Here is a 27206-nt window from a genome sequence, read left to right as displayed (position 1 = left end):
TATTTTGAACGATCAACCGATATCAGGTCATTATCGAATAAAATTCATTTCATGGCATAATTCTTTCCAAAAAAAAAATCAGAAGATCGGTTCTCAAAAGATTCATTCATGCTCCACCATGAATCTGGAAAAAAAAGAGAAGAAGATAACGAACGATGGTGGTCCATAAATCGCCCGAACGCCGTGCTACACGCAAAAAGCTACAATCGTATAATTTATCGCGGTGCTAGGTACCTGGTAGAAGTGGCACAGGTCGAGAGAAAGGGAGTGGGAAAACGAGAAACCGCGGTCTGGTATGCTCGATGGCGCGAATACCCATTAAATTTCAGACAGACCAGTCCGCATGATTTGCTTAATGACGTTGCCGACTGCGTTCCTGCATTCAACATGTAACGACGTGGCGCAGGGTTCGCCAACTCGCAGATGTATTTCGAGAAAAACAGAATTCCCAGGTGTTCCACCAGGTGTTGTAGAATCGTGCCGAAACGTCTGAATTTTTGCAGACGAACGATTCCGAGTTTCCGATCAATTCAATTCCAGCCTGTCGTTGTTCCGTTTCTACTGCACGGTTTGTTTGACCGCAAACCCGCAGCTAGACGTCGTGTATTAATAACACGTATCTTTCTCTAAAGATGAAACCGCGTATAGGAACGCGGTCACAGGTGTAACTTCGGTGAGACGCAGTCGTCTCATTGCGCCGTTACGCTGCTGCAACAGCGAAATAATTGAGCTCGAGGAATTTTACCACTCGATTAATTCGCCAGTCATCCACTTTCTTGAGAGTTTTGGCTGCTTGTTCACGGAGGCAGCGTTATTTCTGCCTCGACTGTGATCCGTCGATTAATACGCGTACTGCTGCTGGTCCAAAACATGAATCAGTACCTCCGGGAAATATGTATTTCCCTTCTGTTTCGTATCTTAAACACGATAAGATACTATCAATCATCGTATAAAATATATGATATATCGTAGCGTGGGGTCAGGAAGAATCATTTATGCTTTTTATCACAACGATTCGCGAACAATTTATAAAAACGATATGATAGAATGAGGTTTCAAAAAAGAAAACTAGTTAGAATTCTGTATTGAAAAGAATTATTCTTTTGGATAATCACGTCAATACGATGTAACGTTTCTTGCCAATATACATAGAGAAATTCGTTCGCTTCTCTTCTTTTTGCTCTGAGAAAGTCTGTTAGGAAGAAAAAGAGAACAAAGTTGGGCTATTCAAATGGAATATCCACGGATACTCGAAGAGTCTTTTATCGCGGTTCTATTCGTGAGATCCTTAATTTATAATTGGATTTGCGGCATTTTCCGCCTTAGCGAGATGACGGGTATCGAGGTCGGTCGGCGTCGTTCCAGATTTTCGCTTGAAAATAACCAATGGAATTGCCCCACTAGTAACTGCACTTTAATTCGGTTTAATTAGTCTGACTTCCGACCGCAGCTAACAATAAGTGTTGCAATTATTTTTCCAACCGATCTCCTATGCGCTATAAACTCGTTTCTCTAGTAAATTATAGAAATATAAAACTTTATAAAATCGAACAAAATTGCCAACATTAATTTCTTTCAATTGTTTTATCTATTTCAAAAGGAAAAAGTGATTCCACAAAGCAAAAATTTGAAAAAAGTAAACGATTTCCAAATATACGTAATATCTACTTCACGGTTAAAGAAAAGAAGACAAACTCGCCAAAATATCTCCATAGAGCACATAAATATTAAAATCACTGGCAAACATAATTTCACCGCGTGTTATTCAAATCCACGAACACCTCGGTGCGCGTCGAGTCGTCGAGTGTAACGGAAGAATTCACACTGGAATCGCGTGCTCGCAGGTTGCCTGGCCGGCGATTAACCGAGGTAAACTCTTAATTTCCGTAGGGCTAAATTTAACGGTCGATGCGTGCATGCGTTATTAAACGCCGGTACATCTGCAACACGGAGCCTCGTCGAAGAATAAATGAGGGTGGATGGAAGCTCGTATACGTACACCGGGTCCGACCGAGGTCGAGATAGCAGGAAAACGGCCGTCACGTGTGTTGTGTGTACGTTCATAGGTGGAGAACGGGGGTTGCGGGACTTGGAGGGTGATTCGGAAGGTGGAGGTGGGATAATGCGAGGTCCGCGCGAGGACACCCGCTGCGCCCTGCGGGAGTTAACGCGGGAATCGCGTGTTCCCGCCACGAAACACGGAACACCGTCCAACGAAACGGGAGAAAGAGGTGCCCAGCAGGCTGAAAGAATCGACCGGAGAAAAACCTCGAGGCGTACCATACTGATCTTCCATCATTTTCGCTCCTCTGCCGAATGATACTCCTTTGCGAAGCTTTTTCCTCGTCACGTATAACATGCATCCCGGATATCAATACAATCACGCGTCCCGAACGATGATTAATTGTCGTATCAATGAAATGACGAGGTACCATGTGTATTTGATACGTCCTATGGATGGTAAACGAAGAGAAATTCCATATTTTTCCATACTTTTCTATATTTTCCAACGAGGTACTTTCGAGTGAAGTTTTTAACCGTCCTTAGTATTCTTCGTTTAAAGCAAGGATAATTGAACTGTCGGATTGATAAGCTGATACTCGAAGACGTGGTCGTTAAATAACTGCTTTAACAAGTTGAAGATGTAAGAAATTAACAGTTTCAATTAGCTATTCACTATGTAGCTGTATGGTTTCAAGAAAATTCATATCTAATCTACGATCTGTTTAATAAAATCTAAACGAATTTTAAGCTAAGCAATTTAAGAACCATGATTAATTTTTTCAAAGAAACGAGAACAAATGTAAGAAATATTGAAAAAAAATGGTTACGCAAATGGAAACGTCATATCTCAGTGAACCGCTTATACGCAGAGACAGCGAATTACTTTGCAATAAGATTGTTTGTCGGCATACAGATCATACTGCTTAAACGAACAATTCATTACGTAAACATATCGCGTTAAGGAATCAGTCGTCCCCGTTGTTACGCACGCGAATAACAGATACCAAATTTATGACGTTCCATTGCTGTCACAGGTTATCTAAGAAGATTATCGTACCCCGTGCAATGGGGATATGACCACCCTTGGGACTCCCGCTGACCAGATAAGACTTCACGCTACGCTGATCCGCGCGTTTACGGACGAGAAACCCGTACCATCGCAATCCATGCCTTTCACACACCCTGATAAATTACTCAACACCTTTCTCATCCATCGTTCGTGCGCTAGTTTCGACCGCGCGCGTTCCTATCGGCCGGAAAACTTTATAACCAGCCTCCTTCAACCTCGTTTTCATTGCGGAAAACACGAAAATAAGAAGATATCTGAGATATCAAGAAAATGAGAGATACACTATTTAAAGTAATACACTTGTTGCAAAGCTAGCTGGATTTAAAATTTTCCTCCGTTGCGTTAAAGTCTTTAAAATATCCTTTTGTTATAATTTATTCCTAATCTGTAAGATAATATTTTACAATATAATGAATTGCATACGTTCAGTAGCCACATTGATCAACTTCATAAATTTAAAAGGACGAAAAAAATATGACGTTGCAAATACCATTTTTTAAATTTATCTTGGAATTTGCTATTATTTACATTATCTCCTTGCAATAAACGAATTTCCGAAGTGAGTAATTTGTTTTTTTTTTAAATAATTGTGTATTAATTGTGTATTTATGTAATAAAATTGAGAAATTGATAATGATCACTTTGTCTTCTGAGAAGTTTATATTATGGAACAATATCGTAAATTCAAATATTTTATCAATGGAACAATCCGATTTCAAAAAGTTTTCTAATTTTCTGCATTAAAACTTACAGATATGACAATAAGAAGAACAACTTTTCCAACTTCTGTCGTACTTCCTTATTTCGTACCAAGTAGATTTCACGAGGAACTAAGAAAGATGCTATCCGTTGGCGGAAACAACGAAGGCAATCCGAACTATCGGCAAGAGCTTTCGCCTCGGTGCCAGCTGTATGAAGATAGAGGAGCGGAAGTGGCACGTGGCGACGTTTTCATCGGTGATCGGCTACCGCGGGAAAGGGTACAGAATAGGGAAGGAAGATCTATGATGTAGCAAGGATCTTAATAATCGCGATTCATAAAGCCTAGTATCCCAGGCTCGATACGTTGGTGTCGACCACGAGTGGCCTGATAAAGAATGACGATCGTAAGGGAAGAAAGTTGCAAGCCGCTTATCGCCCAATAAATTTTACTTCAGCTGCCGCTATTCCTGCCACCGTTTCGTTTCCTTCTTGTTCTTCCCGACTCGTTCTTCCTCCAGTTCCATCTCGTCTCGTTTTCAAGCACCGCCGCTGCAAAACCTATGTAATTATCGTTCGTAAGTTCCAACTAAATTTTCCGCTAACGACGATTTACGATCGAATTAACAGATTGCCTGGCGGGCAGGCGCCTCTATAGTCTTTGCTTGCTTCTTCCTCCAATCCGTTCTACGGGTCCGTGACGTACTAGCAATTTTCTTTTTCGCTTCCCTTAACTGGTATCGTTTGACATTCGATGAAAATTTCGCTCAAGTTTCACGAGGCAAATTCACTCGCGATAAAATGAACGGTCACGCGAATTAAGCTCAATTCTTTCGAGCGAGTATTCGTTGCTAGCGAAGTCGAGGAGGCCAAGTAATGGGATTTTCTACAAGTAAGACGAACGAGGCTGTGATTGAAGTAATCGGAGAAACTATCGGCCATTAGCCAATTTTAAAATTGCTTTCTTGCTGACGGATACTCGGCGCATCCCCTCAACTCCACGATTACCCCCGCTTGCCGAAGGTCCTGGGGAAATCATGACTCGTGATTTCCAATCAACGTTCCGATAAAAAAAACCGATTTTTTGGGAAAGTTCTAGGTTGAGTACGTTAAATTTATTTTCTTATTTTAATCCTTAATTTTAATCCTTATTCAAGCACTTTCTCCGCTGCATTCTACGTTTCAAAATTGGTATAAGTAAGGTAAATCGTTTTCCTACCTTTTTCGCAAAATTTATTCGAATTTAAAATTCCATTCAACAATTTCCAGGGACGAGTACCTTTATTTTCCTGAAAATTCACCCTTCGATTCCTTTTAATTCGGGTACCGAATAGTTCCTCTATTCACCTCTCTTTTGTTCCAATATAATTCACCTTTGAAAGGTGGGATTAGCTGGGTGCAACAATGCTCTCTCAAAGGATAATTTCATACGATCCCATTTTTGAGATCGCCTCGTTAACCAGAAACTTACACAACAGAATACGCGTGTTTCATCGATCTGTTACAAAAAGTTGTAGAAAAGAAAATTACCGCTAGCATGTCTATATTCGTCGCTTGAAAAACCTGGACGACATTTTCAGGCCACAACGATCACGAAGAAGACGTAATTTCCAACTGGGTCTGATAAGGCGGCTAGTATATAGACAACGGACAGACAGGAGCAAAAAATGAGAGAAAACGGGAAGAGGAAGACCAAAATGGGAGGTAGCAACCACGTAACGAATACACCACGGTGAAATTGAGATTGGTTATCGAAGACTTCCAACCTTCTCGAAGCTGATGGGAGGAGAGTGGTGTGCCAGCAGCGTGGCAAGCAACACGGTTTGGCAGGGGAGCTCAAATCGGATAGTTTGTTCATTAGAGATATTTTCCGATCGCGAGAGACCAGCTGGAAGAACGGCGGAGCGTGTTGAGCGTGTATTTGTCTTGATAAGTTCAAAGCAGGAAATGAGACTGTCGATAGGAGAACGCTTCGTTTCAGCCCCTCTTCACGCTCTACTCTTCGTATCTTACAGCCGTCTCATTCGCCGAGGGGCTCGGAGGACAAAACCACCAGAAATGAGGATTTCGATTCATTTAACGGGCGGAATAACAGTCGCTTGCAGGTACTTCGAAAGTACTGTTCTGGCATCGAAGTTGACTTCTTCCAGATCCCATTTACTGTTCGATAACGGGCTACCGAGATCGTGTAGACTATCTAGGAGACCCAAAGCGATCGTAAAAGTCGTATAATCGCGAGTTAGTAATTTCTGAACCACACAATACAAAGATCGTTGAGCAACTAGATGGATGAAGATTTTGGCGATCGCCAGGGTTCGATAATGGATAATGTCAAATACTTTCGTCTCTCGTTTTTACGTTATATTACATACGAAACTAAGAGTCCGAAGCTAACCATTTAATCGCTATCGAATAGCAAGGTATCGAGCGTCGATCGGTTCGAGTTCCATCGCGACTACCAACCGTATTCGTCTAAATTGCAAAAGTGATCCGTGCCCCTGGCTTTTGCATCTCAAAGACGCGGCAACCTCGATCTGGAAGCAAACACTTTGCACTCTCGAATATCGATGGCGGAATAGATAACACGTGAAATGGACCACTAGGAAGGAGATGCGTCTGCAATGAAATACGCGAGGGCAGGAAGAGGACAGTGTGGATAGGAGGGTATCGATTTTCGGCCGATCAAGGAAAGAGGGAGATGACCGTTTTCGCGAGGCCCTCGTACCCACTGGGCAAGACCCGTTTGACCTAGCACACACGCCACCCATAGATCAAGCAGAACCCTTAGGACGAGGCAACCCCGTGCAACGGGCTAACCATTAATTTACAACCCGCAGAGTAACCCCATGGTTCACCCCCTGCATACAGGATCCACGTCCCTTTGCGGCAGATATGAGCTACGACGTGGCGCTGAGGGATTCAACCACCCTTGTTCCCGAGCCCTAGACGACGTTTCTCTATCTCGTCTTCGCCTGTCGTTCTCGTTCAACCTGTCTCCCTCCAGCTGCCATTTAAGCGGCTTCCACCTGCCAGAGAAATTTCCCAGATCTGCGGAAAAGAAATTTAAATCTATCGAGGACACGTCCCGGTTGATAATGCGTAACGTGCTACAGACGGGAACACGCTTGTCCGAAAGTAATTGGACCATTTCCCAGAATACGTTCCTGCGCTTGTTTAAGGCTTGTTCGGAGGCAACACGTTCAACATCGTGGATGGTGTTTTAAAATGAATAGGGGAATGAATCTGGATGATGTTGGATTGATTTTGAACTCTTTCCTTGATATATGAGAACGGTATATGAGGACTTCTTTGAGATATTTTTGAATGAACAAGAATTCTAATTTCTGTATTGTTAATGAAATTTTAATTTTAAATTGTGATTTAATTTCATATAATTTTCATCAATTCTAGATTTATACTAACTTTTCATTATATCTATTAACGATTTTCTCTTTTTCAGTTAATTTACATAATTAAATCTATTTTTTAACATTGTAGTTATAAGAAGAAATTCCAAAGATTTATTCAATATATTTTATACAATACTTCTCCTTTTGCCTAGATTCTATAATTTTATGAAGTTTGGAAAAATAAGAATTTATAACATTATTATCAAATACTTTTTTATTTAAATATAGAAATTTTCCTGTTTTTGATCTGTGTAATGTGTTCCTGCAAAATACCAATAGCTTTGACGTATGATTTCACTGCTTGATCCTTAATATGTTAATCTTTATAAAAACACGTTTCTTCTGTCATAAGACAACGTCAAACTCGATTTAACGATTTAAAAACGTCAAGAGCGATTTAAAAAACTACAAAACACCACGATAGTTCAACGTTCAACAAGCTTAAAACACGTTTGCGAATAAAGGTCTTTTAGAAAGACCAATGACTGGAATTCCTAATTGTCATTGGACTCGGAGGGGTTATCCCGGCGAACTTCGAGGAGGATAATAGAACGAACGCGAAAGGAAAGGGGGCCTGCAATTCGATTCTATGGGCTTTATTTCTGCATAATAAGCTGGTGTGAATAGGCCCGGCTGTTGCTTCTGTTTTATAACTCGGCGCAAGTAAGTTGTCCTGTGTTTCCTTTTATTGTCCGGCTGCACCGTGCCCTCTATCCGCTTTTCTCTCCTCTCATTTACTCTTCCTTCTTCTTTCTTCGTGTTTTCTCCCTTTCTCGTTCTCTTGCTCGTTCTCACGGGAACGAAAAGGAATGAATAATTAGAGAGAGAGTTGAGTCGGACGGCAGAAAGTTTCTGGCCAATTAATTAAACGGAGAAGAGCAAGGGAGTAGAAAGTAACCGACGTTAGAGCAAACGAGACAGGATAATTTAAAGAGTCGCGCGACAATTTAACTGCGATTATCGCTGTACAATCCCTTTAACAACACACCGTTATAGAAACGCGCCAATTAGCACTGTAGTAGCCTAGAGTTAATGAATTTCAGATACGGTAAAAGGCAATAGAACATCGAGATAAACGTTACTAGAGGGAATAATTCAATGCTGCCTGATGTCTCGGACGATTCCGAGTTTCTAAGGAAGCTAATGGTCGATCGTGAATATTGTAATTTCGACAACCGTTATCAGCAACTTATCTACTTCTATCAATGCATCGTCTCCGATAACCTCCTGTTAATTGAATTTGGCTAAAACTAAAGCCCTAAAACTAAAACGCTAAATTCATCGGTGTCATAAATCTCTAAAACGTGAAGAGTAATAGCTTCTTTTATTATAAATAAAAAGTTGATATTTCTATGAATACAGCTAAAGGAATAGCTAAGTGTAAGTAGAGATTTGTCTTACCAACCAAATATTATAACGAATACTATACTTTGAACGTTTTATACATATATTTTTGCGTGTTTGATGCATTCAGTGCATTTATATATCCTTATATTTCCCATAAATACATAAACATCCACAATCTAATTATAAATAGCGTGATATTCTTATTATAAACAACATTATGTTATAAATGATGTATTATATATGTTTCTTTTATAAATAACATACTACGTATGCTACTATAAATAATATACTACGTTCTATCGTATTCTCGTTACGCACGATCACTAAATATTTAATTTTACTTTGCTTTAACGTGAGATAAATGAAACACCCTCAAAAACGAAAGAGAAACATTCAGAAAATCACATTTCCATGATGATGATTCCGATTTCATACCAGCAAACGTTAACATCAAACACTTGTCCCATAACTCAGAATCAAGACCAATATATCAACGGCTAATTAACAACGAACAGACAGAAATTCAAAAAAGATCGTCTCGAATCGCAACTGGAGATGTTGATTCGCACGAACACGCCACGTCCTCCGTCATTATGTAATTTGCAGAGACACGAAGACAGTTTAATCGGTACGAAAGAAGAACCGGATGTGACACAATTTCCACGCTAACGCGATATCGCGGAGAGTGTGTCATCAAATCGTCGCGAACGACCCCACCAGGCGTAATAGTTGACGCCTTGTCCTCTTTATTCTGTTGTTTCAGTGTCAAGCAATATGTCAAAGTGTCCAGGACTTAATTCCCCGACTACGCGAAGCGAGTCGCGACACGATGGTTTCGGCATGTCGAACATTCCACTCGCTTGCATGTTTATACCGTACTTTGATCACGAGCCATTCGAGGATATATCAAAAGGAAAACCGGCTATCTCCTATTCACACAGAAGTAACATAAATCATGAAAGCGTACTACTTTGTGGAACGCATTACTATAATTACACCATGACGAATGTAATGAATTATCAAGGCAACGGTGTCACTCTGGAATCTGCGACATTTAGAGTATCTATTTATCGTTTTAACGCCCAAACGAACAAAATGAATTCTGTCATAACGCGAATAAGCGAGTAGGTGAGCTCTTCAAGAGGGAAGCTATCGAGAGTATAAAAAAAGGGTTGGTATAGTTGACGTGTACGTGGTAAATGATAATAAATTTCAGACATACATTTGTAATTTAACGAGAGTAGGCTGGCCTTGGTTCTACGTAACTCACACTAAAGAGAGCATGAATTCTGATCTCAGCATTCCAAAGATTCCACCTTGATGAGTAACGTCGACGAATGAGTGAATGATAAAGTTGTTTTCTCAACTTTGACGATAATTCAGAGGGTTAAATACTCTTATTCAGGTAAAACATTAAAAAGTCTTTGTTTTTCAAGAATAATCAAAATAACAAAAATATCATATACTAAGCCACACAATTGCAGCATGATGACAAGGAGGATTTCCCGAAATTGCTGGAATCCACTTTCGGAAAGCACTTTGCACTTGAAATTCGACCGCTTCCCCTTCGGTACAGAGCCACCTGTGCCACCTCGACACATCCTCCCCGTCGATTTCTCACCCCTTCTTTCAACCCTCGTCGACGTCGTGGTCGTTGTCGTCCCCTCGTTTCCTCCACTTAAAAACCGGTAATTACTCTGATGCCGGCATTTAACGTTCGTAACCGGCGCGTGGATTTTCTGTCCGTCAGACTCGCCTCTGTAATTGTTGCTCGATTTCGTTTTCAGGTGAAAATGCCTGTTTTTGTTCGGTATGCAACGCAAAACGTCTAGACGAGCTCGAGTCGCAGCGCTCGCAAGGTTACCGAGTCACGACGCAACAATTTCACTTGGAAACTTAACCAGAACTTCGGACAATTTGCATCAGCTGTTAAGATACAATTAGAGGGAAACTGTACAAATTGCACGGGAGTCTGAATTAACAGAAAGCAACTATCTCGGTAGGGGTTCAAAGAATGAGCGAGCGAGCGACTGGTTTCGTCAAATCCTTGTTCTGTTGAAAATGATTTACTATCAGTGGAGACGTGTTTAATGTTTAATATGTATTCGAATAATTTACAGTAAAATATAAAAATAAATTATTTAATTAGCAATATTGCAAAATAATAAACGTTGAAATATGAGCGAAAAGTAAGAACGGCTAGTATAGGAATGCTGGTGTGGTAAAATCGAATAAACTCAAGGCGTCCGTCGTTCCTTGCGCCGAGTCACGCAAAACTACGTAATGAATACGTTAATGCAGTGGTGATAAACGGCAAAAAACCATTCTGGTTCCGGTTAAAATTCGCAGAAAGGAAACAAAATGAAATTAGAGTTTGGAGGATTAACGATCACTTGCAAGCATTAAAATCTCCCAATATATTAGACGCAAAGTGTTGATGAAACGGATTTCAGGCTTAAAATAATTTTCAATTTAAATTTCAAATTTTAAATATTCAAATGTAAATTAAAAATTCGAAATCATTTAATGTTTCATATCTTAAACAGTTCGCGCCAAATTTTCAGACGTTCGTAAACTTGGCGACGAGCTAACGTCCCAGCTTCTCGATGATCGCGCGTAAACGCGTTTCCAAACGTAAGAGTTTCAAGTGTATAAGGAGACGCGAAGATGTATTCGTTCGGAAGGCTCAATTATTTATAGACGTGCCAATCTTCAGCTTGTCAGTTACCCTTGCCTTTCCGCATTTACCGGTGTTCCCGATACGAGAAACAGGGCAGAAATTCTTGACGAGTTCACACATGGCAATGACGTCATCAATATCCCCGAGAAAACGACGGAGATTATTTTGGTTCTCCTGCGTCGGAGCGAATATTCGAGGATCTCTAGCAAGAAGCGAGGGAATCTTATTAAAACCATCGATAAATTCATATTGGTCTGTACAACACGCTATTAACTCTTCACCCAGCTTGATCGTGTTTCCCAGCTTCCACTATAACAGTGTATACATCAGTGTTTTTCCATTCATAAATTTTGTCGACTCGCTGACAACCGTACAGATTTACAATTTCCGCTCAATTCGCTCGAACGTTTTTATTCGACAGGTGTACTCGCGCGAGTCGCGCTTAATATTTCGCGACGAAATGCTGGCATCGAAAGAAGCAGCGGACATTTGTCACCACCGTGACGCATATGAACTGCGAATTATTCGCCACTTCTCGAATTAGAATACGGAATAATTATATAAGAACGTTTTGATTCTGGAGGCGGGCATGATCCTCCACTGTAGATTCAAAAGTTGAAATTCTTGTTTCTGAAAACTCGCAGTTCTTTCATAGTTACGTGAAAAATAAATTGGCTATACCGATTTTATATTTTTGCGAAAACGTTTAATCTGGTTAGCAATATAATTGGCAATAATACAAATGATCCACGGCAGTTTGAAACGAATTATTCAACTTTAGAGCAGTTTTATCTCTACTTATATTTTATAGTTTATACTCGATGAATATATTGCTGGCCTTCAAAAAATCAAGCCAATCTAACTCAAACCAATCGTGATCATCCATGACTTAATAATATTGAGAGTTAAATTCATCTCTTATCTTAATTTTTAAAAAACCTCCTGTACAATCATTAATGAATTCTATGTTAAAACTGATAGTTCAGACAACGCACGCGTGCAAGCTCTATTTCGGCAACGCGATGCATGGCATTAATAATGACACGTACTCTTATAGGCATCCAGCACGCGCCACGTATTCGAAGATGGTAGGGCCAGATGCGCTGGCCAAGAATAGACTTATCAGCCAGATAAATGTGACAACGAACGCGAAAGAGCTAGCTTTACCTGCGCGCACCACCAACCGATCCCAGGCGCCCATTATTTCCTTTCGCTATCTACCGCAGATGCATCGCACTTACCAACTCGCCGCCCGCTGCACCAGATAGCTTCGCTCGCATCTGCGCGCACGCGGATTTCGTGTCCGTTATCCCTTTCCCGTATCTATCGTAAGACATTATCACAAACGGTCCGACCGTGCCGAAAATAGGTTATCAGCCTGCCTCGAAATTCGATTGTCAATTTCTATAAGATATTTCAGATCCATCGATAAATGTTCTTTTCTCAGTCGATTATAATTATATAAGAAAGTAAAAATGATTGGAGAGAAAGGAAGTCACTTTTACTTAATCGCACTTATAATTAAGGAATGAGACAAATATTTGATAATGTTGATAAAAGATCTTTTGGAAATAAGATATCGCCGGTATCGAAATGTGATGAAAAATATGAAATATTTTCTATTTTATAAGTATTTTATTTAGGCGCATATTCAACAACGGTTAAGATTATTCGTTTATTTATGAAATAGCATGTAAGTATATAGCAAGGTTTTCGAGGACGGAGCAAAATACCTTAAAATGTTTCTAGTACGGCAATGCTTGAGCGGCACACTAAAAAATTTTAACACGTTTATATTTATATTATTCAAGTTTCATGTCTCAGTTTCATTTCATTAAATTGCAATATATTATGACACAAAAGTCGTCAAAAACATGTTTTAATAATAACCACATTGAAAAACGCCGTTTATACCCGCTTGGATACAAATGACGCTCAGTGTATTAACAGTGTACTGGTTAATGGAATTATATATACAACAAGTTTGTCACTAACTTAAGATACAACCGTTACCATTACTGATATTATACAATTAGAAATTAACATAGATTATACACTTGTTGTGTTTTTAACTTTGTGCGGACTTCGAGAACGTTGCAATAAATTTAATGTGCTGTTTAGGAAGTAAGTGAGTCGCTCGTAGCGGTTCCCGGGCCTCCCTCGATCACAACAGGGACGGTCATCGTGGAGGTTTTAGTCGGTTGGAGTCCGACACTACCGCTCCGCTTTCCCCAGAAGCGTCCGTACGGATTTCCTCCACGTAAAAAAAAAAGAAGTAAGTGAGTAATCTTAACAATTGTTACATATGTGCTTAAATAAAATACAATTAAAGTAGAAATTATTTTGTACTTTTTAGCACATTTCGAAATAAGTAATAGTTTCTTGGCAAAAAATCTTTTATTTTAGATTTTTTAGTGATGCGATTAATATTAGAGCCAATGTAAAATGCTCTTCATTGTCATTAATAAAGCGGTAATTTAATTCTATCTATTTATTATTTATTGCAATTCTTGATTCTTATCAATAAATAAAAAATTACATGAACTGTATAACCTCGCATGCGAATAAGGAATAAATGAGCTCCGTGACCGATATTATACTTTGAACAATGATGGTGAAGGATATTTTTATAACGTAATACTGTGTCACATATTATTTCGCAATGAAAGTGCTTTATGGCCGAAAATCGAATCCGCAGAACAATGTTTTTTGCGACAAGCTGCTGCTTTGAAATTATTTCGATATCAATCCAATAATTGCAGAGAAATCACTGAACACATGTAAATGAAATTAGTGAATAACAAATTCTGTGCAATAACAATACCTAACGATGAACAAATCGGTGAAATTTTGGAAACGAGTTCGTTCAGTGGACTAGTCCTGGAAGATTTTTGCAAAAAAATATAGTTTAATAAAAAAAAATGCAAAACAGTTTTGTAATAGGAACAACCGGAGATGCCGTACATGATGCAAAAAGGACCTTTTCGATTGATCAAGTCGTTTCAGAGAAATCGGCAAACATAGATATGAAAAAGAAAAAAGAAAAAAGATATACATGTCGAATTCAGATACCTTTCTTCTTCTCCGAAATTGGTATAAAAACGACACAATTATTCTAGTTACCTTGTCTTACTGAATGAATTAAATATTTTTAAAAGCAATATGGCATCATTGTTTCTTAGCATATAAATCTTTGCATTCAATTAATCATCGCTGTAGGCTGTTCGTATATCAACAAGTTTCGTGACAGCCTCTTTTCAATCATTTCCGAAGTGGCAGAACCAATCATTATCTTATAATGTTATAAATCCATAGAAGCACCAACGGGCCTGGCATTCTGGCTACTAAGATCGTCGTTATCGCGGCTAATGACCGATCTGATGGCCCCAAGTCGTTCTTAACGAATACCGATATTATATATTCGCCGCTTGTTTAATCCGAGTCGCGATTAGCATAATGCGCAAGAATAGAACGCGGCATTCGGCTTGCATGTCTGTGGTCGAAAGGAAACGTGAACACGCGAACGCAGAACTGCGGGGCGCTTCTAATAAGGGGTCTAGGAATCCATGGTCGACCGTCAAACGCCCCCATAACTCAGGATCCGAAGGGTACCACGTTCCATAGAACTACGTCGAGATAAGCGATCGCGAATACTCGTATCGCTATTAAAAGGCAGGATATCCGTTGGATCGCTATCGCCATGCATAAAGACGCAAAGATACGAAGAAGTCCCTGATCGATAAATTTTTGTAACTGATAAAGGAAGAATAAGGGGTAGAATAGGGATAGTTTCGTTTTTTAGGGAAAGTTAAGGTGTTTCTTGAGCGGAATCTCGCTTACCTTGATCGTCGTGTGGTGGGATCTTTCATGACCATGACTTCTGTGATGTCCCCATACTTGGTGAAGTACTCTCTAAGGCTTTCTGAAATCACAAAATGGTATCTTTGATTTGCTGAGTTGCGTTTGCTGAGTTTGATGATAAAGTGTTAAGGTGGAGTAATAAAATTTTGTTAGTGAACGTTATTCACATTGTTACTCGCATTATTATTCACGTTATCCATATTTTTATATATAAAAATTTATTGTTTCATTGCTGAGTCAAACGTCTATGGAACATTTTGGAAATTCTTATCGAGTTTGTAATCAGTAAAGTAAGGACAAGTTGAAAGGAAATAAAACTATAGCTAGTTATTATGGACTTCCATTTTTAACGGTAGCATATCATAATAATTACTTATTATGTCAAGCGATTTCTTTACGGATTTTAAGTTCATTTACATTTTAATATTGTTTCGTCCTTTATCATCTTTCTGTTATTTTATGAAATGATCTAATTTTACATCAGTGGCAATAAATTGCAGTTCGTGAGGTCGAAATACTCAGCATTCAATTACTTTCCTACTCACTTCAGCACTTTATCTTTTAAATAACATCAGAGTAAGCATCTTTTTTACGAATGATTAAAAAGAAGATACCAAAGATTTCTCGGTGAGTTGTTCGTTGTAGATGATTTATTACAGCGCGTTATCTTGGCGAAAGGAAGGGTCCACTTTCGGAACAGTCGAGTCCTGAGTCGAGTCGCCAATTACGTAGAACATAATGAAACTACCAGACCATTTCGTGAATCATATGATACGAGGAGGATTTACGAGTGGCCGTTTCCTGTCGGTTATCGGCAACACCACGCTCGTTACTTTCAACCTAAAGAATAATTTTAGCAAATCAGTCGCTACGCCGGCTTTTCGTTGAGCCATCGTGAGGGCCATCGTGCAAACGTTGAACGCGAGGAACTGAAATTCAACGGTGAATAATCGCGAACCCCTTATCTACCTCGTTCCCCGTTTCAGAATCATAGCCGCTCTCGATGCAGGCTCTAGACCTTTTGTGAATCAAACTAGAAACGATGAAGCACGCGAACCAAACCGTTGTACGCAAGGAAATGGACAACTGAATCCTGAGTGTCGAGTATTGTGAATCTCTTAGCGCGCACACAACGAAACTTGAAAGTCCGACGATATTGGTATTTGCGTTGAAAAGCGAATTCACGTAACTGGATTGATTTGATAGAAGATGATATTACTACAGTAGGGGTTCCCTTATTTGTACAGCCATTATCTAAATACTCTAATATCCGAACGTTCTATTATCCGAACATAATATTCCCCAGAATCTAATGCCTTTTTCCGTTTCAAATATGTATGTATTTTATTAGTGTTCGTACACAATGTATTCTTCCCTTTATTCGATTGAATGAATTCTGATTATAGGAATGTAGTATGAAACTAATAGCATTCTAACTATCGGAACAAAATACGACGTACTTGAAAAGCTCGAAAGGGGTGTACGTACAACAGAATCAAAATACATGATGTTGGAAAAGCCAGATCACAGAAATTAAAAAATAAAAGCATGATATTGAAAACTATCTAAGGCACGTAAATTGCTCAGATGCTGGCAACAGTAAGAAAGCAACCTTAAATATATTGATATAATGAAATAGTTTTGTTACGATAAAAATGATAATAAGGACGAATTTATATAAATGGAAACAGCAAACGAAAAGGGTAACGGAGAGGTATCTTCTTATGCTGAAGCATTCGTAGCATTCGATGATTCAAAGTACAAAAAGAATATAGCTCGATGCAGTTATTTATGTTGAAAAAATGATGTGATTTAACAGCCAAAAAGATACGAAGTCGATAAATATTTAAAGAATCTGTCAATTAATCTTCGATATTCGAATAAATGAAATTTCATATCGGAAAGATGATTGTTCTATTAGCTGAACAGATTTGTCTCTCTATTAATTCGAATAAGGCAAGCTCGCTGTATTTATATTTTTATAGTTTTGAGAAAATACTTGCGAAAAATAAAATTCTTAGACTACAAGATTACAAAGTAAAAATGGCTTATTATTTCTTGTCAAAAGTGAGAGAAGATACGTAAGTTGCAAGTAAATTTTTATAGTCGATAAAGTGTTGCACATAATTTACAGTATAACACGGAAAGCCATTTACTGTTCTTTTGATATTGTACATCACTCTGCTCTATTTTTCTTGAAATATCGGTGTTGCACTTGACGAATCTTTGCGTCACTAGCTGATAAATTCTCGAACATTGGCGTTGTTATAAATTCCGAACTGGGGGAAAGTTTGGTATCAGATATTTCTTAATTACACGCTGCGGCTTAACTTGTCAAGTGTGCGCAATTAATTTTCTACGGTGTTAAGCTAAGCTAAAGCTCTCTCGTGAACGCACGCAGCGTGTTCATAAATGACGTGGATTACGTTCGATACTGTCGACTTACATTGTTATCTATTAATTCTAATTAGCGTTAACGAACCTCGTCTTTTCGCTTGATTCGATGTCTCGTGGTATCGAAAACTGGAATTACATTGGAATTACTGAATGAATCAATATTTGAAGTCCCTTAATATACATATTACCAGATACCTACAGTATTTTAGAACACAAGAAACGATGTTATTAGATTATTTACAATACTTAGAAATTCTATTTTTACAAACTATAACCGGTTTGACCGCCTTATCCGACGTGAAATTGTAAAATTATGAAGAGTTGTTATTGGTCGACTCGGAAATATTGTTACTTAATAAATTACAGTACAAAGGTGCTCTAGAAATATTAATCTTCCTTAAATAAAATACGTTACGAATATTTAATTTTTCGTTGACCAAAGTGTGTTTACTCATAAACGCGTTCATGCAATACCGACCCCAATCTTCCCTTCCATTAATCAACATTTTCGCGACGGTTATCGTTAAAAGCTACAAAACGATAAATATGAAAACCATACTGCGCACTGGCCCTGATCGAAATCAAATAACGACTAATAATTTATAGCAGATTTAATCAATCCATGCGGTGCGAGAGTTGCCGAACGCGGTGGCGGTCTACCCCACTGACGCGAGGGGCACCTTCTTGACCTCGTTTGCGGGTGTATATCAAAAGGGTGAACTCTGGCCGTAGGCCAACATGGACACACTCCAAATATATCTTACACCCTATCTAATTATACGCTATTTTATCCAGATCGCTGTGAAGACCTCGTAATGCTCGGTAGTTACTTGCCTATTCCGTCGCGAACGGTCTCCGTCTTCGATAAATTGCCGATCCGCCATCTCGATACTCCAGCAGGGACGTTATCCTATATAGATTTCACCTATCTCTTCCTTAGCTTCCCCGTTCAATCGTGCGTGCAGCTATGTACCGTGCACAATAGAAAGACAGGAAAGAAGAAAGATTGAGAAAAGGTGGGATTCAATCTGTTCTCGAACAACCGATACTAAATCTGAGCTTCTCGTTATTCTTTTTTCGGTGAGAAAGTCTATTCGAGATATACACTTTAGAACACAATTAAGACCTAATGAAACCTCCTATTAAGGTAATGTTTTTGAGGGTATACTGGAAAAGTATTAAATTTCCCCCGCGGCTTTTCAGAAAGCACTCGTGCAACCTGTAATGAATTATCGTTGTGTCTTATTTAATTTGACTGTTATATTCTAGTGGGAGAAGAAAAGGGTGGCGAATCCGACGCTCTATATATATAGAAGGGGAGAGAGAGAGAGAGAGAGAGAGAGAGTACGAAGAGGGATGGCAGAGTGGAGCGTTTATTGTTTATTCAGTAGATGGCATTAATCAATGAATTATTGGTGTTCCTAGGTCATTAGCCGCTGAATACCACCTGTTTGGTAACGAGCTGTTCGCATAAATTACATCAACCTGCAGAATTAATTAGTAATACTTAATTAGTATTCTCGGAAAAATAAGGCGGGTCCTCCTTTGCTCGCACCAGGTATCTCAAACGTTACTTTCATTTGCGCGCCACTAATGACGACAACATCCAGCAATTTCATGGCGCTTAATCATTCTTTTTATACGAATTTGAAGATCGTAATCGTATTTCATTAATGTATCTATTTTGTTAGCTTCGTTAACAATTGATCGAAAACCAAAATGATTTCTTCAAAATTTTTTTTCAATAAATGGAAGAGAAACGTGATTCTTTTAAGACTAAGAAGAATTTTATTTTAGAACCGCTCTTCCTTCTTAAATTTTTTTCCTTTAATTTCGTGCGTCATTTCGTTTTAGACATTCTAACGAAGAATTCTTATCGAAGAACTATCTGTCTCAATCGTTCTTTGAACTATGGAAATGTCGTTAAATCCAAGAGGCTGTGCCGCATTCGCTGATGCTACTTTAATTTGTCTCAGTGCGGATTGATGGAAGCAATTACGTCGTTCACGAAGAGACACTTTTAAAACGCTTCTGTGACTTACGAAAATTTACGGACGTCATTTTCTTAATTGTTCCTCAGAAGAAGTTATTTTTCACACGAGGATTCCCTAGCGATGCACTCTTTCTTACGTGACCCTATTCGACGCCATGAATCTCGAAACGTGTCATTGCAATTCGTTCCCTGTCGAACATCGATACTTTTCAGTGAAATAAAACAACAACTTTGGAGTCTACTACTGGTCATGAGAAATTATTCTAATATCACTGAAAAATTTGAATATTTTTTACTTCTCTCGGCATTTAATATATTTGGAGCTTGATCCACAATTATACTATACGAGATTCGATATTTTTACTCTTTTCGGAAATTATAAACGATTTAATCGATTGCATACCGGCAATGCAATAATATTAATTGCCATGCATTTAGAGCTGCGAAACGTGCATTGGAAATGAATTTCAATAACACTTATCAGCAATAAATCACGCAGGACAAATGAATTATTGCTTTATGTCACATAATACCTATGATCCCTTCTACAAAATCGCTCAAAACCTAACCCCATTTAATGCCAGTGACAATTAACGAATTCGAAAATAGCTGAAATTCTAGAACGTTGATGTGACGCTATTTTCCTTCAAAAAATATTACCACAATAATAATATTTGACGCTTTCGTAGCTTTCATTAGACTTATTTGAAAAAAGAGTTTCTGTACAAAATACAACATTATAACTTAGAATTACTTTATCAAACACGTGATGCGCAAGTAATTTAAATCTCTGTTGCTCACACCTCTACTACAAATCCCGACAACTAAAACAAATCACAGCCTCCCTAAGCAGCAGGACACGGAAGCGTTCTATTCTCTGCGAATAACAGCGACAGGCATGCAAACTCCACGTACATTTTACTCAGCATTCATGTACAATGTGTGCATATCAGTCACACATTGTCCCATTTCACTTGACATCGTCAGAATTATCCCCGTACGCGCTCCCTCCAATAAATTCCATTTCCTAAAATACTACGTGTTTACGCGCCGTTCGAAACCAGTTCAAAGAATCTTCCTGTCAGATTTATTTTATGTTTAGTCAACTCTAATGTGAAATTGAATCCCCTACCGTAAAGAATGTGATTCCAAAGTATGTGAATTTTATCACATTGAATAAATCCGTTGAATGTCTCTGTTCTTCTAACATTTGGCTATTGGACGATCTCTTGGCGATCGTCGACTCCTTTTCTCATGTTCGATGCACTCGACTTGTCCAAAGATGAAAAGGGGCCACAAGTGTTCTCGACATACGACACGTCCACCTAGCGATTGCTGTTTCGTCATGGTGGCATTTCGCCGCGCGGGAAACGACTTAGAAGCGTTAATTCGACGCGTATTAGCGCTTCCACGGGAGTAGAGCCAGTCAGCATAAATAACCCGGAGAGAAATCATTTTATTAGCGAAAACGAGACGAAGGGTACACGCTCGTCAACGACGATAACGACGAGCAAAGAGAGGAGACTGTGCGGAATATGCGCGGCGAGGAGACGCAGCGAGAGTTGGATCCTTCGCTTGTAAGCGATTACAAGAGATAAAGTCAATCATGATGTACAATAGCACAGGACAAGATGTAGCGAAATCGTAAATTTAACTATCGCGTAGCGGTATCGATGTTCCAGAGCTGTAGAATCATTGAGAGTAGTACATGGTACTCTATTTTAAAGCTGAGGATATTTCATTTTGAGACAGAGAAACTATTAAGTTATCACTACTAAACCACTACTTGAACAAATTTGAATATGAAGTATAGTTAATGTAAAAGGAACATTTTCTTCAGATGATACGTAGATTGCCAATTTAAAAATTAAAAAGATTTTTGGACGTCATGTTACAAAATTTTCATATAGCAAATGATTTAGGAAACACATTCCATTCTTTTATACAATACACAATGGCAATTTGAAATTGAAGATGCTTCCATAAAACGCTAATAATTCAAGCGCTTAATGTTAATAATGTCGCCATACTGTTGCTTTCAACTATATCTATGTTAACTCTGCGTTAGAAATGCTTTTATGCGGCTTTGGTCAAAATTTCTGGTCTTTATGTGCTCATATTACGATCGACTGTTCTACTTTGACGCCTAAAACTTTGACTATTGACTGATTTTACGACATCACTATAATGTGCCCTTTATTAAACTTCCATGGAGGACACATCTGGTGCGTTTAACCACTAGTTGTATCAATCCTGGCCTCGCGTATTCTATCGGATCTATCTTGTCTTTCGGAATTGGGATCCACGAAATCGTGATCGAGAGTAGAAGAGGATACAACATGAGCGAAAACGTAAATTCGCGGCTGGTTGGACGAGCCAAATGGTGCCAATTTACTCAAACTGCAGAATTATGCGAGAGGTAACGCGCCTCGAATATTTTAAGCTTCCGTCACGTGGATAAACGTCGAGTATTGTGCTAATTTTATAAATAGACAAGCTCTATCGAAAGGTAGTTATTCTCTCGTAGCTTTCGCTCGTATATGTAGATAGATGTTTGTATATCATTGCATATTTACGGTGAAACTCGTGTACAAACGTGCATTGCGCGAATTAACGACTACAGTTTACGTGGTGCTTCCTTCCGTGCGAGGGTTTTCAATCTTGATGACATATCGTTTGTTGTTGCTGTTGGTTGCGTTTGTAGCTTGGAAAACAGGAGAGAGGAACTAAAGAGAACATTCTTCGCTTTAAACATCGTTATGTGAATTATATTATTAGAATTGTTTAATTGTAAGTGTATTAGGAGTTATCAAATTTGTTTTACGAGATAAAATAATCACTTTAAGGATCTCGTGATGATAGATGAAAGATTAGTCTGTACTTATTAATTTCGCAAAAATTTGGTAATTGAAATTGAGGTTATCAGTGAGGTAATTATCTCTATTATTATTAATTATTATAATTATTACTAATTGGTCAGAATTTAGAATATACATAAACAAAATATGGAAAGTTATTTGTAAGAACTATAGGAGAATAATAAATTAACATTTATGTGGCGACTGATGTTACTATGATACTGAATATAAGTACTCTATCATAAATTATGTTTTTAAATCAGATTTCAATAAATGTTCTAATATCGTTACTTTCTCGTAATACAAATAACAGCGAACAGCGCAGCAAAAAATTGTGAAATTATTGTTGAAAGTTTTTGCAGGCGTAAAGCGAAATTTCATATATCAGTCTCGTCTTCGATTCAATCTCCGTAACGGAATTGCTCTAAAACGGTCGCGTGTCGAATTCCCATTTCTCGCAACACCTATACCACCTTTCTCTCTTTGTCGGTACGATACAGAACGAATTACTTTGGCCGGAAAGTGCCTTTTCCGATTCTTGATCTTCGGCATGCTCACAGCTCGTATGAAATAATTTAAGCTATCTCTCGGAGGATCGCGGCGCAAAGGTTGCGAGGTGCGCTGAAATATTCAGATCCAAAGAAACTACCGTGTCTCTGGCTGTGGTGCGGCAGGTTGAGGCTACGCTATCCGTTAGCAATCCTGCGGGAACTGGATCCGTCCCGAATGGATTTCCGCGCAGGTGCAGCGCGGCGCGGCTTTGTTCACCACGAAGTTTTTCTCTTATTAAAAAGCGGACGCTGCAATTCGCCGAACGACGGGGCCGACTTAAGGAAATTACGCGGCGCGGATTTGGATAAGGATAGTTTAATATTTCATGGCCAGAAACTGGGGATGCAGCCTGGGAAGACGTAAGGCTTCGCTCCGGGGAACCTTCATTTTGAGAGTGCTTGCTCTGAAATGTGGCGCTGGGCGAGTTTTATTTGGACCGTAGTTGTGAGACTGAGAGAGTGGTTTGAAAGATAGGAAGGAATTTCGTGCAGAGAAATGTATCCTAGATGCTGAGGCAAGTTGAAAAGAAACAATGGAGAAATACTTGGAATGGTTGATTAATTATTATCTCAAGAAGTCTTGATAGTAAAATAGTTGAGTAGAAAATCATTTTCACATAATATTTTTACCTAATACCTGCTAATTCAATAATGATAGTAGTAGTAACAATGTAATCATGAAGTTCACAAAATTCTCAGATGTTAATTGGCACATAATCAGCATTATGCTGACTTAAATATCATGAGAAAAATATGAAGTTTCTACTTTTTACAACTTGTTAATGCCAATATTTTTCCCAGCAAATACAACAGCCGCAAAACGTGGTAAGGAAATACATATCTCAGCAATTTCTCTGGCTATCAGCTTCAAATTGAGCAACGGAACACGGGAAACATTCCGCGTCCATTGGTACACAATAGGTGGAGCGAAGAGAAGGAGCGCTCGCGTTACTTCGTGTCTGCTCCGCGCCGAGTTGCAGTTATCAATTCAAGGGATCCCGAAAAGATTGCCCAGTGAATGAAATTCAGAATTACCATTCAGCTTGATAATGTGGCTCCCACAATCCTTCCATTCCTTCCTTCCTTCCTTCCTTCCTTCCTTCCTTCCTTCCTTCCTTCCTTCCCTCTTTCCCTCCTTCTTTTCTGCCTGTTTGGTCGCCTTTACTCGCCCAAAAGATCTTCCGTCTCGCATCATAGAGCCCGCTGCTACGTGAAATCGAGTCCTCGGAACATATTGGTTGGTACTGTCGAGGAGCTGCAGCCTCCGCTGTCGGGGTGATAGTGAATAGAAGAAAAAGGAATGCCAGGGCGGTGAGTTTCATTCAAATGAGATCCAAGCTGAAGAAGTAACCGAAGGAAGGGTTGCGTGCGCAAGGGAGGGCAATAGCATAGAGACAGCATAGCTGCCTAGAAGGTAAGAAGACCGAAGAAAAGAAGGGGGATAAAAAAGAGAGATGGCAAGCGTTGGTCTCCTCGAGTGTTTTTCTATTCAGAGTGGACTCGTATAAAGTTCTATATACTGAGTTCTATCCCATTCTATAGCAGAAACGTGGATACTCTAGGAGAGTAGGGATAGAAGACGAAGGAAGAGGAACAAGGGGGATGGTTCTCCCATCCCAGAGCGTCGTTCATTGAAACGAATGGTCTTATCTACCTCTTCCCCTTCATCCTTTTGTCTCCTCTTTTTCTCACTCGTTCTCTTTCTACTTCCTTATCCTTGCAATTTCACATCTCTTTTTCTTTGCTCCTCCCTCCTCTTTCCTTTCCTTTAGACGTTCTCCTCATGACCCTTGAACGCCTTCGTCCTTCTTGATCTTCCTTCTCCCTACTTTCCACTTCTCCCTCTCTTCGCAAGTCGTTGCATCTCGACGTCTCCCGCGAATCCGCCAGGATTACTTATCTCTCAGTAAAGGACGCTCAAGGCTCAACCTAAAGCATCATTTGAATAAACGCGAAGTTACTGCGCCGTGTTACGAGCTCCGCTAGGCGGTCGGAACAGAGAACGGATAGGTAAATAGATGGATAGGCAGAGGTGAACGAATGTGCCAGTGCTCTGTATTAATGGCTCGAGATGTCTCCACGTTAAAAAGGGACGTGCTACTTTTTGTTACTACGAGAGGAAAATCTTCGTTGCTATCGATAAAATTTCTTCGACGATGAATCACGTGATTGGATGAGAACGTTGCGAGATTAATTCTATCACGGGGAAATTCGTAGCTTGGAAACGAAACAAGCACTGAACAGAGATGTATATTATGATTGGAACAAAATTTCTATCAACCATATCAAACGAAATACTGTTCCATTGTATCCTTCAATACGAGTTAATTCTTCTGTACTTCCAACTGGCTGAATTTAAATGCTATAATTACTACATGTATATATACATAAAATGCTTAAGAAACAATCAAGGCAACACATTTTTTTCTCTTTTCTAAGAATTTGGAGTACGAAATAGCATCTTAGTGTTATCCAAAATATTTATTAGACAAATACAGATACGTTGGAATACCTTTTGCATCCACGGCATTTGACAAATAGGACCGATGGCCAACCTATAAATCTTTCATCCACTGTTAGCTGAGTCTTGAAAAAGTATATGACGAAGCAATTTTAAGGAATAACAAGAAACCGTGAATCGAAATGGCACGCATCGAGAGAAGTAAAGTTCGATGTAGTCAAATCACAGCCTTCCTTGGCGACAAAGTTCAACAAACTCGACTGTGACGCTGGATGGGCAGGCATGCGACGTTTCGTCGAGTTGTCCGTGGTGGAAGACAGCAATTACCCGACGACGCCTGAGTGTCGTGTACACCGAATAAACAAATAAACATTGCCTCGTTGGCCGGACCAAGAACGCGTGCAGAGTCAGTCTGACACCCTATCCGTTCACCTCGAGCTATATCGCTCGAGATGAGCAGGAGGCGATGAAGAAAGGGACTCTATAGGGTGGCCAGGGGCGTGCAGGGTGGGCAAGAAGAGGTTTCACGTTGCTCTCGTTCGCGTGCCGGTCTATTTTGGCGAATACACAGCATCCCAAAGAGACCATGCTACGTATACTCGTCGGCTTTCACGGGGCGTGCCATTAACGGTGGCGTAAGAATAAACTTAGGACAATCCAGCGTTCGACCACGTCATCGCGCGAAACCAATCCCTGAAATCTCGCCTGGTTTATCGTCTGGATTTGGTTTATCGGCGATTTGATGTAATAATATCGCAATAAAAGTATTGCGGTTAAAGTCATTAGTAATTAGAGTTATTAGTTATTAGAAATTTATTAAGGGTTTTAGAGATCTTTTCCTATGCTACTTGGCATTTCCGTCAAACGTCATCGATTACATTCATAAACGTATGTGTTTAGGATGTAAGAGTATCCCAGGTTTACAATATGGACAACACATCTGCTGTTTTTGAAAAGTTGGAATTTTCCACGTTGCACATTATAAGGTTTACAACTCGGATCACGTCGACGACTTAATTAGCATTTTAAGCACTCGGCGGGTGCGCTCAATAGCAAACGACGTGTTATAAACTTCGATACCAGATGAGAATTCGACAATAGACCACTGGACGATGTCGCTAACGGGACGTTACGATACGCACCCTCCACCAGGTATGCACATGACGCACAACTTGGACAGACATACATTTCCACTTCACAGAAAACATTGACGAAAACACACGCCCTAAACTGACACCTAGAATATAAGCATTAGGCGCTTTGAGCATAAGACACACTTCCAAACACACTTCAAGATACGTTTCAAGAGACACTTCAAAAGAGACTTCAAAGTAAATACCATTTCAAAATCACAATCATTCTAGAAGACTTCAAAATCATAACCATATTAACACTTCAAAATAGACATTCACCAAAATCAGAATCATGCTAGAACTCTTAATAAACCTTCCACCTTGAGCGTCAATATCGTCTAAGGTTCGCGACCCCAACCGAACAGTTACAATTTAACCGATCGTCAACTAGTTGAATGGTGGCAACAGTACGATTTAAATGAATTTAACCAAAAGATCAGGAAGCAGTAGGACAGCTAGAAACAAGTCTTGCACTATTTCCTAGAAACGAAAGTATTATTTTTGAATATTACTACGTTAAAAGCGCGTTGATGAAAGAAACGATATTCATGTTACATCAAAGATACATGACGGAGGCAAATCCTCGACGAGCAGGTCCCCGCCGGATCAAATGTGCATCAATCACCATCTCTAAAATTCACGGAGAAGGAAAAACCCAGGTGAACTCGGTTTGGGGTCGTTCAAAGCGAGGGCACCGTTGAGGTTGGATCGATGGAATTTAAAATAAAAAGAAGTGGAGGTTC

The 27206-nt window shown here is 39.4% G+C and overlaps 1 protein-coding gene across 7 annotated transcripts in view; it reads right to left on the bottom strand.

Annotated features, from left to right (window-relative positions):
• The window catches only part of LOC122577582 (RNA-binding protein Musashi homolog Rbp6), a 759888-nt gene that overhangs the window by 414709 nt on the left and 317973 nt on the right, over window positions 1–27206 (bottom strand). For 6 of the 7 annotated variants that reach the window (XM_043748942.1, XM_043748941.1, XM_043748947.1 and 3 more), the window contains exon 3: window positions 15050–15131. The exons of the other annotated variant lie outside the window; for it this stretch is intronic. In XM_043748942.1, the coding sequence (XP_043604877.1) occupies window positions 15050–15131 (82 nt within the window). The remainder of the gene's footprint in view (window positions 1–15049; window positions 15132–27206) is intronic. 7 annotated transcript variants of the gene reach the window in all.

Source organism: Bombus pyrosoma, linkage group LG2 (genome assembly GCF_014825855.1).
Source record: "Bombus pyrosoma isolate SC7728 linkage group LG2, ASM1482585v1, whole genome shotgun sequence".
NCBI classification, from domain to species: domain Eukaryota; kingdom Metazoa; phylum Arthropoda; class Insecta; order Hymenoptera; family Apidae; genus Bombus; species Bombus pyrosoma.
Note: the sequence above shows the minus strand (reverse complement) of the source record. Positions and strands in the feature narration are given on the sequence as shown.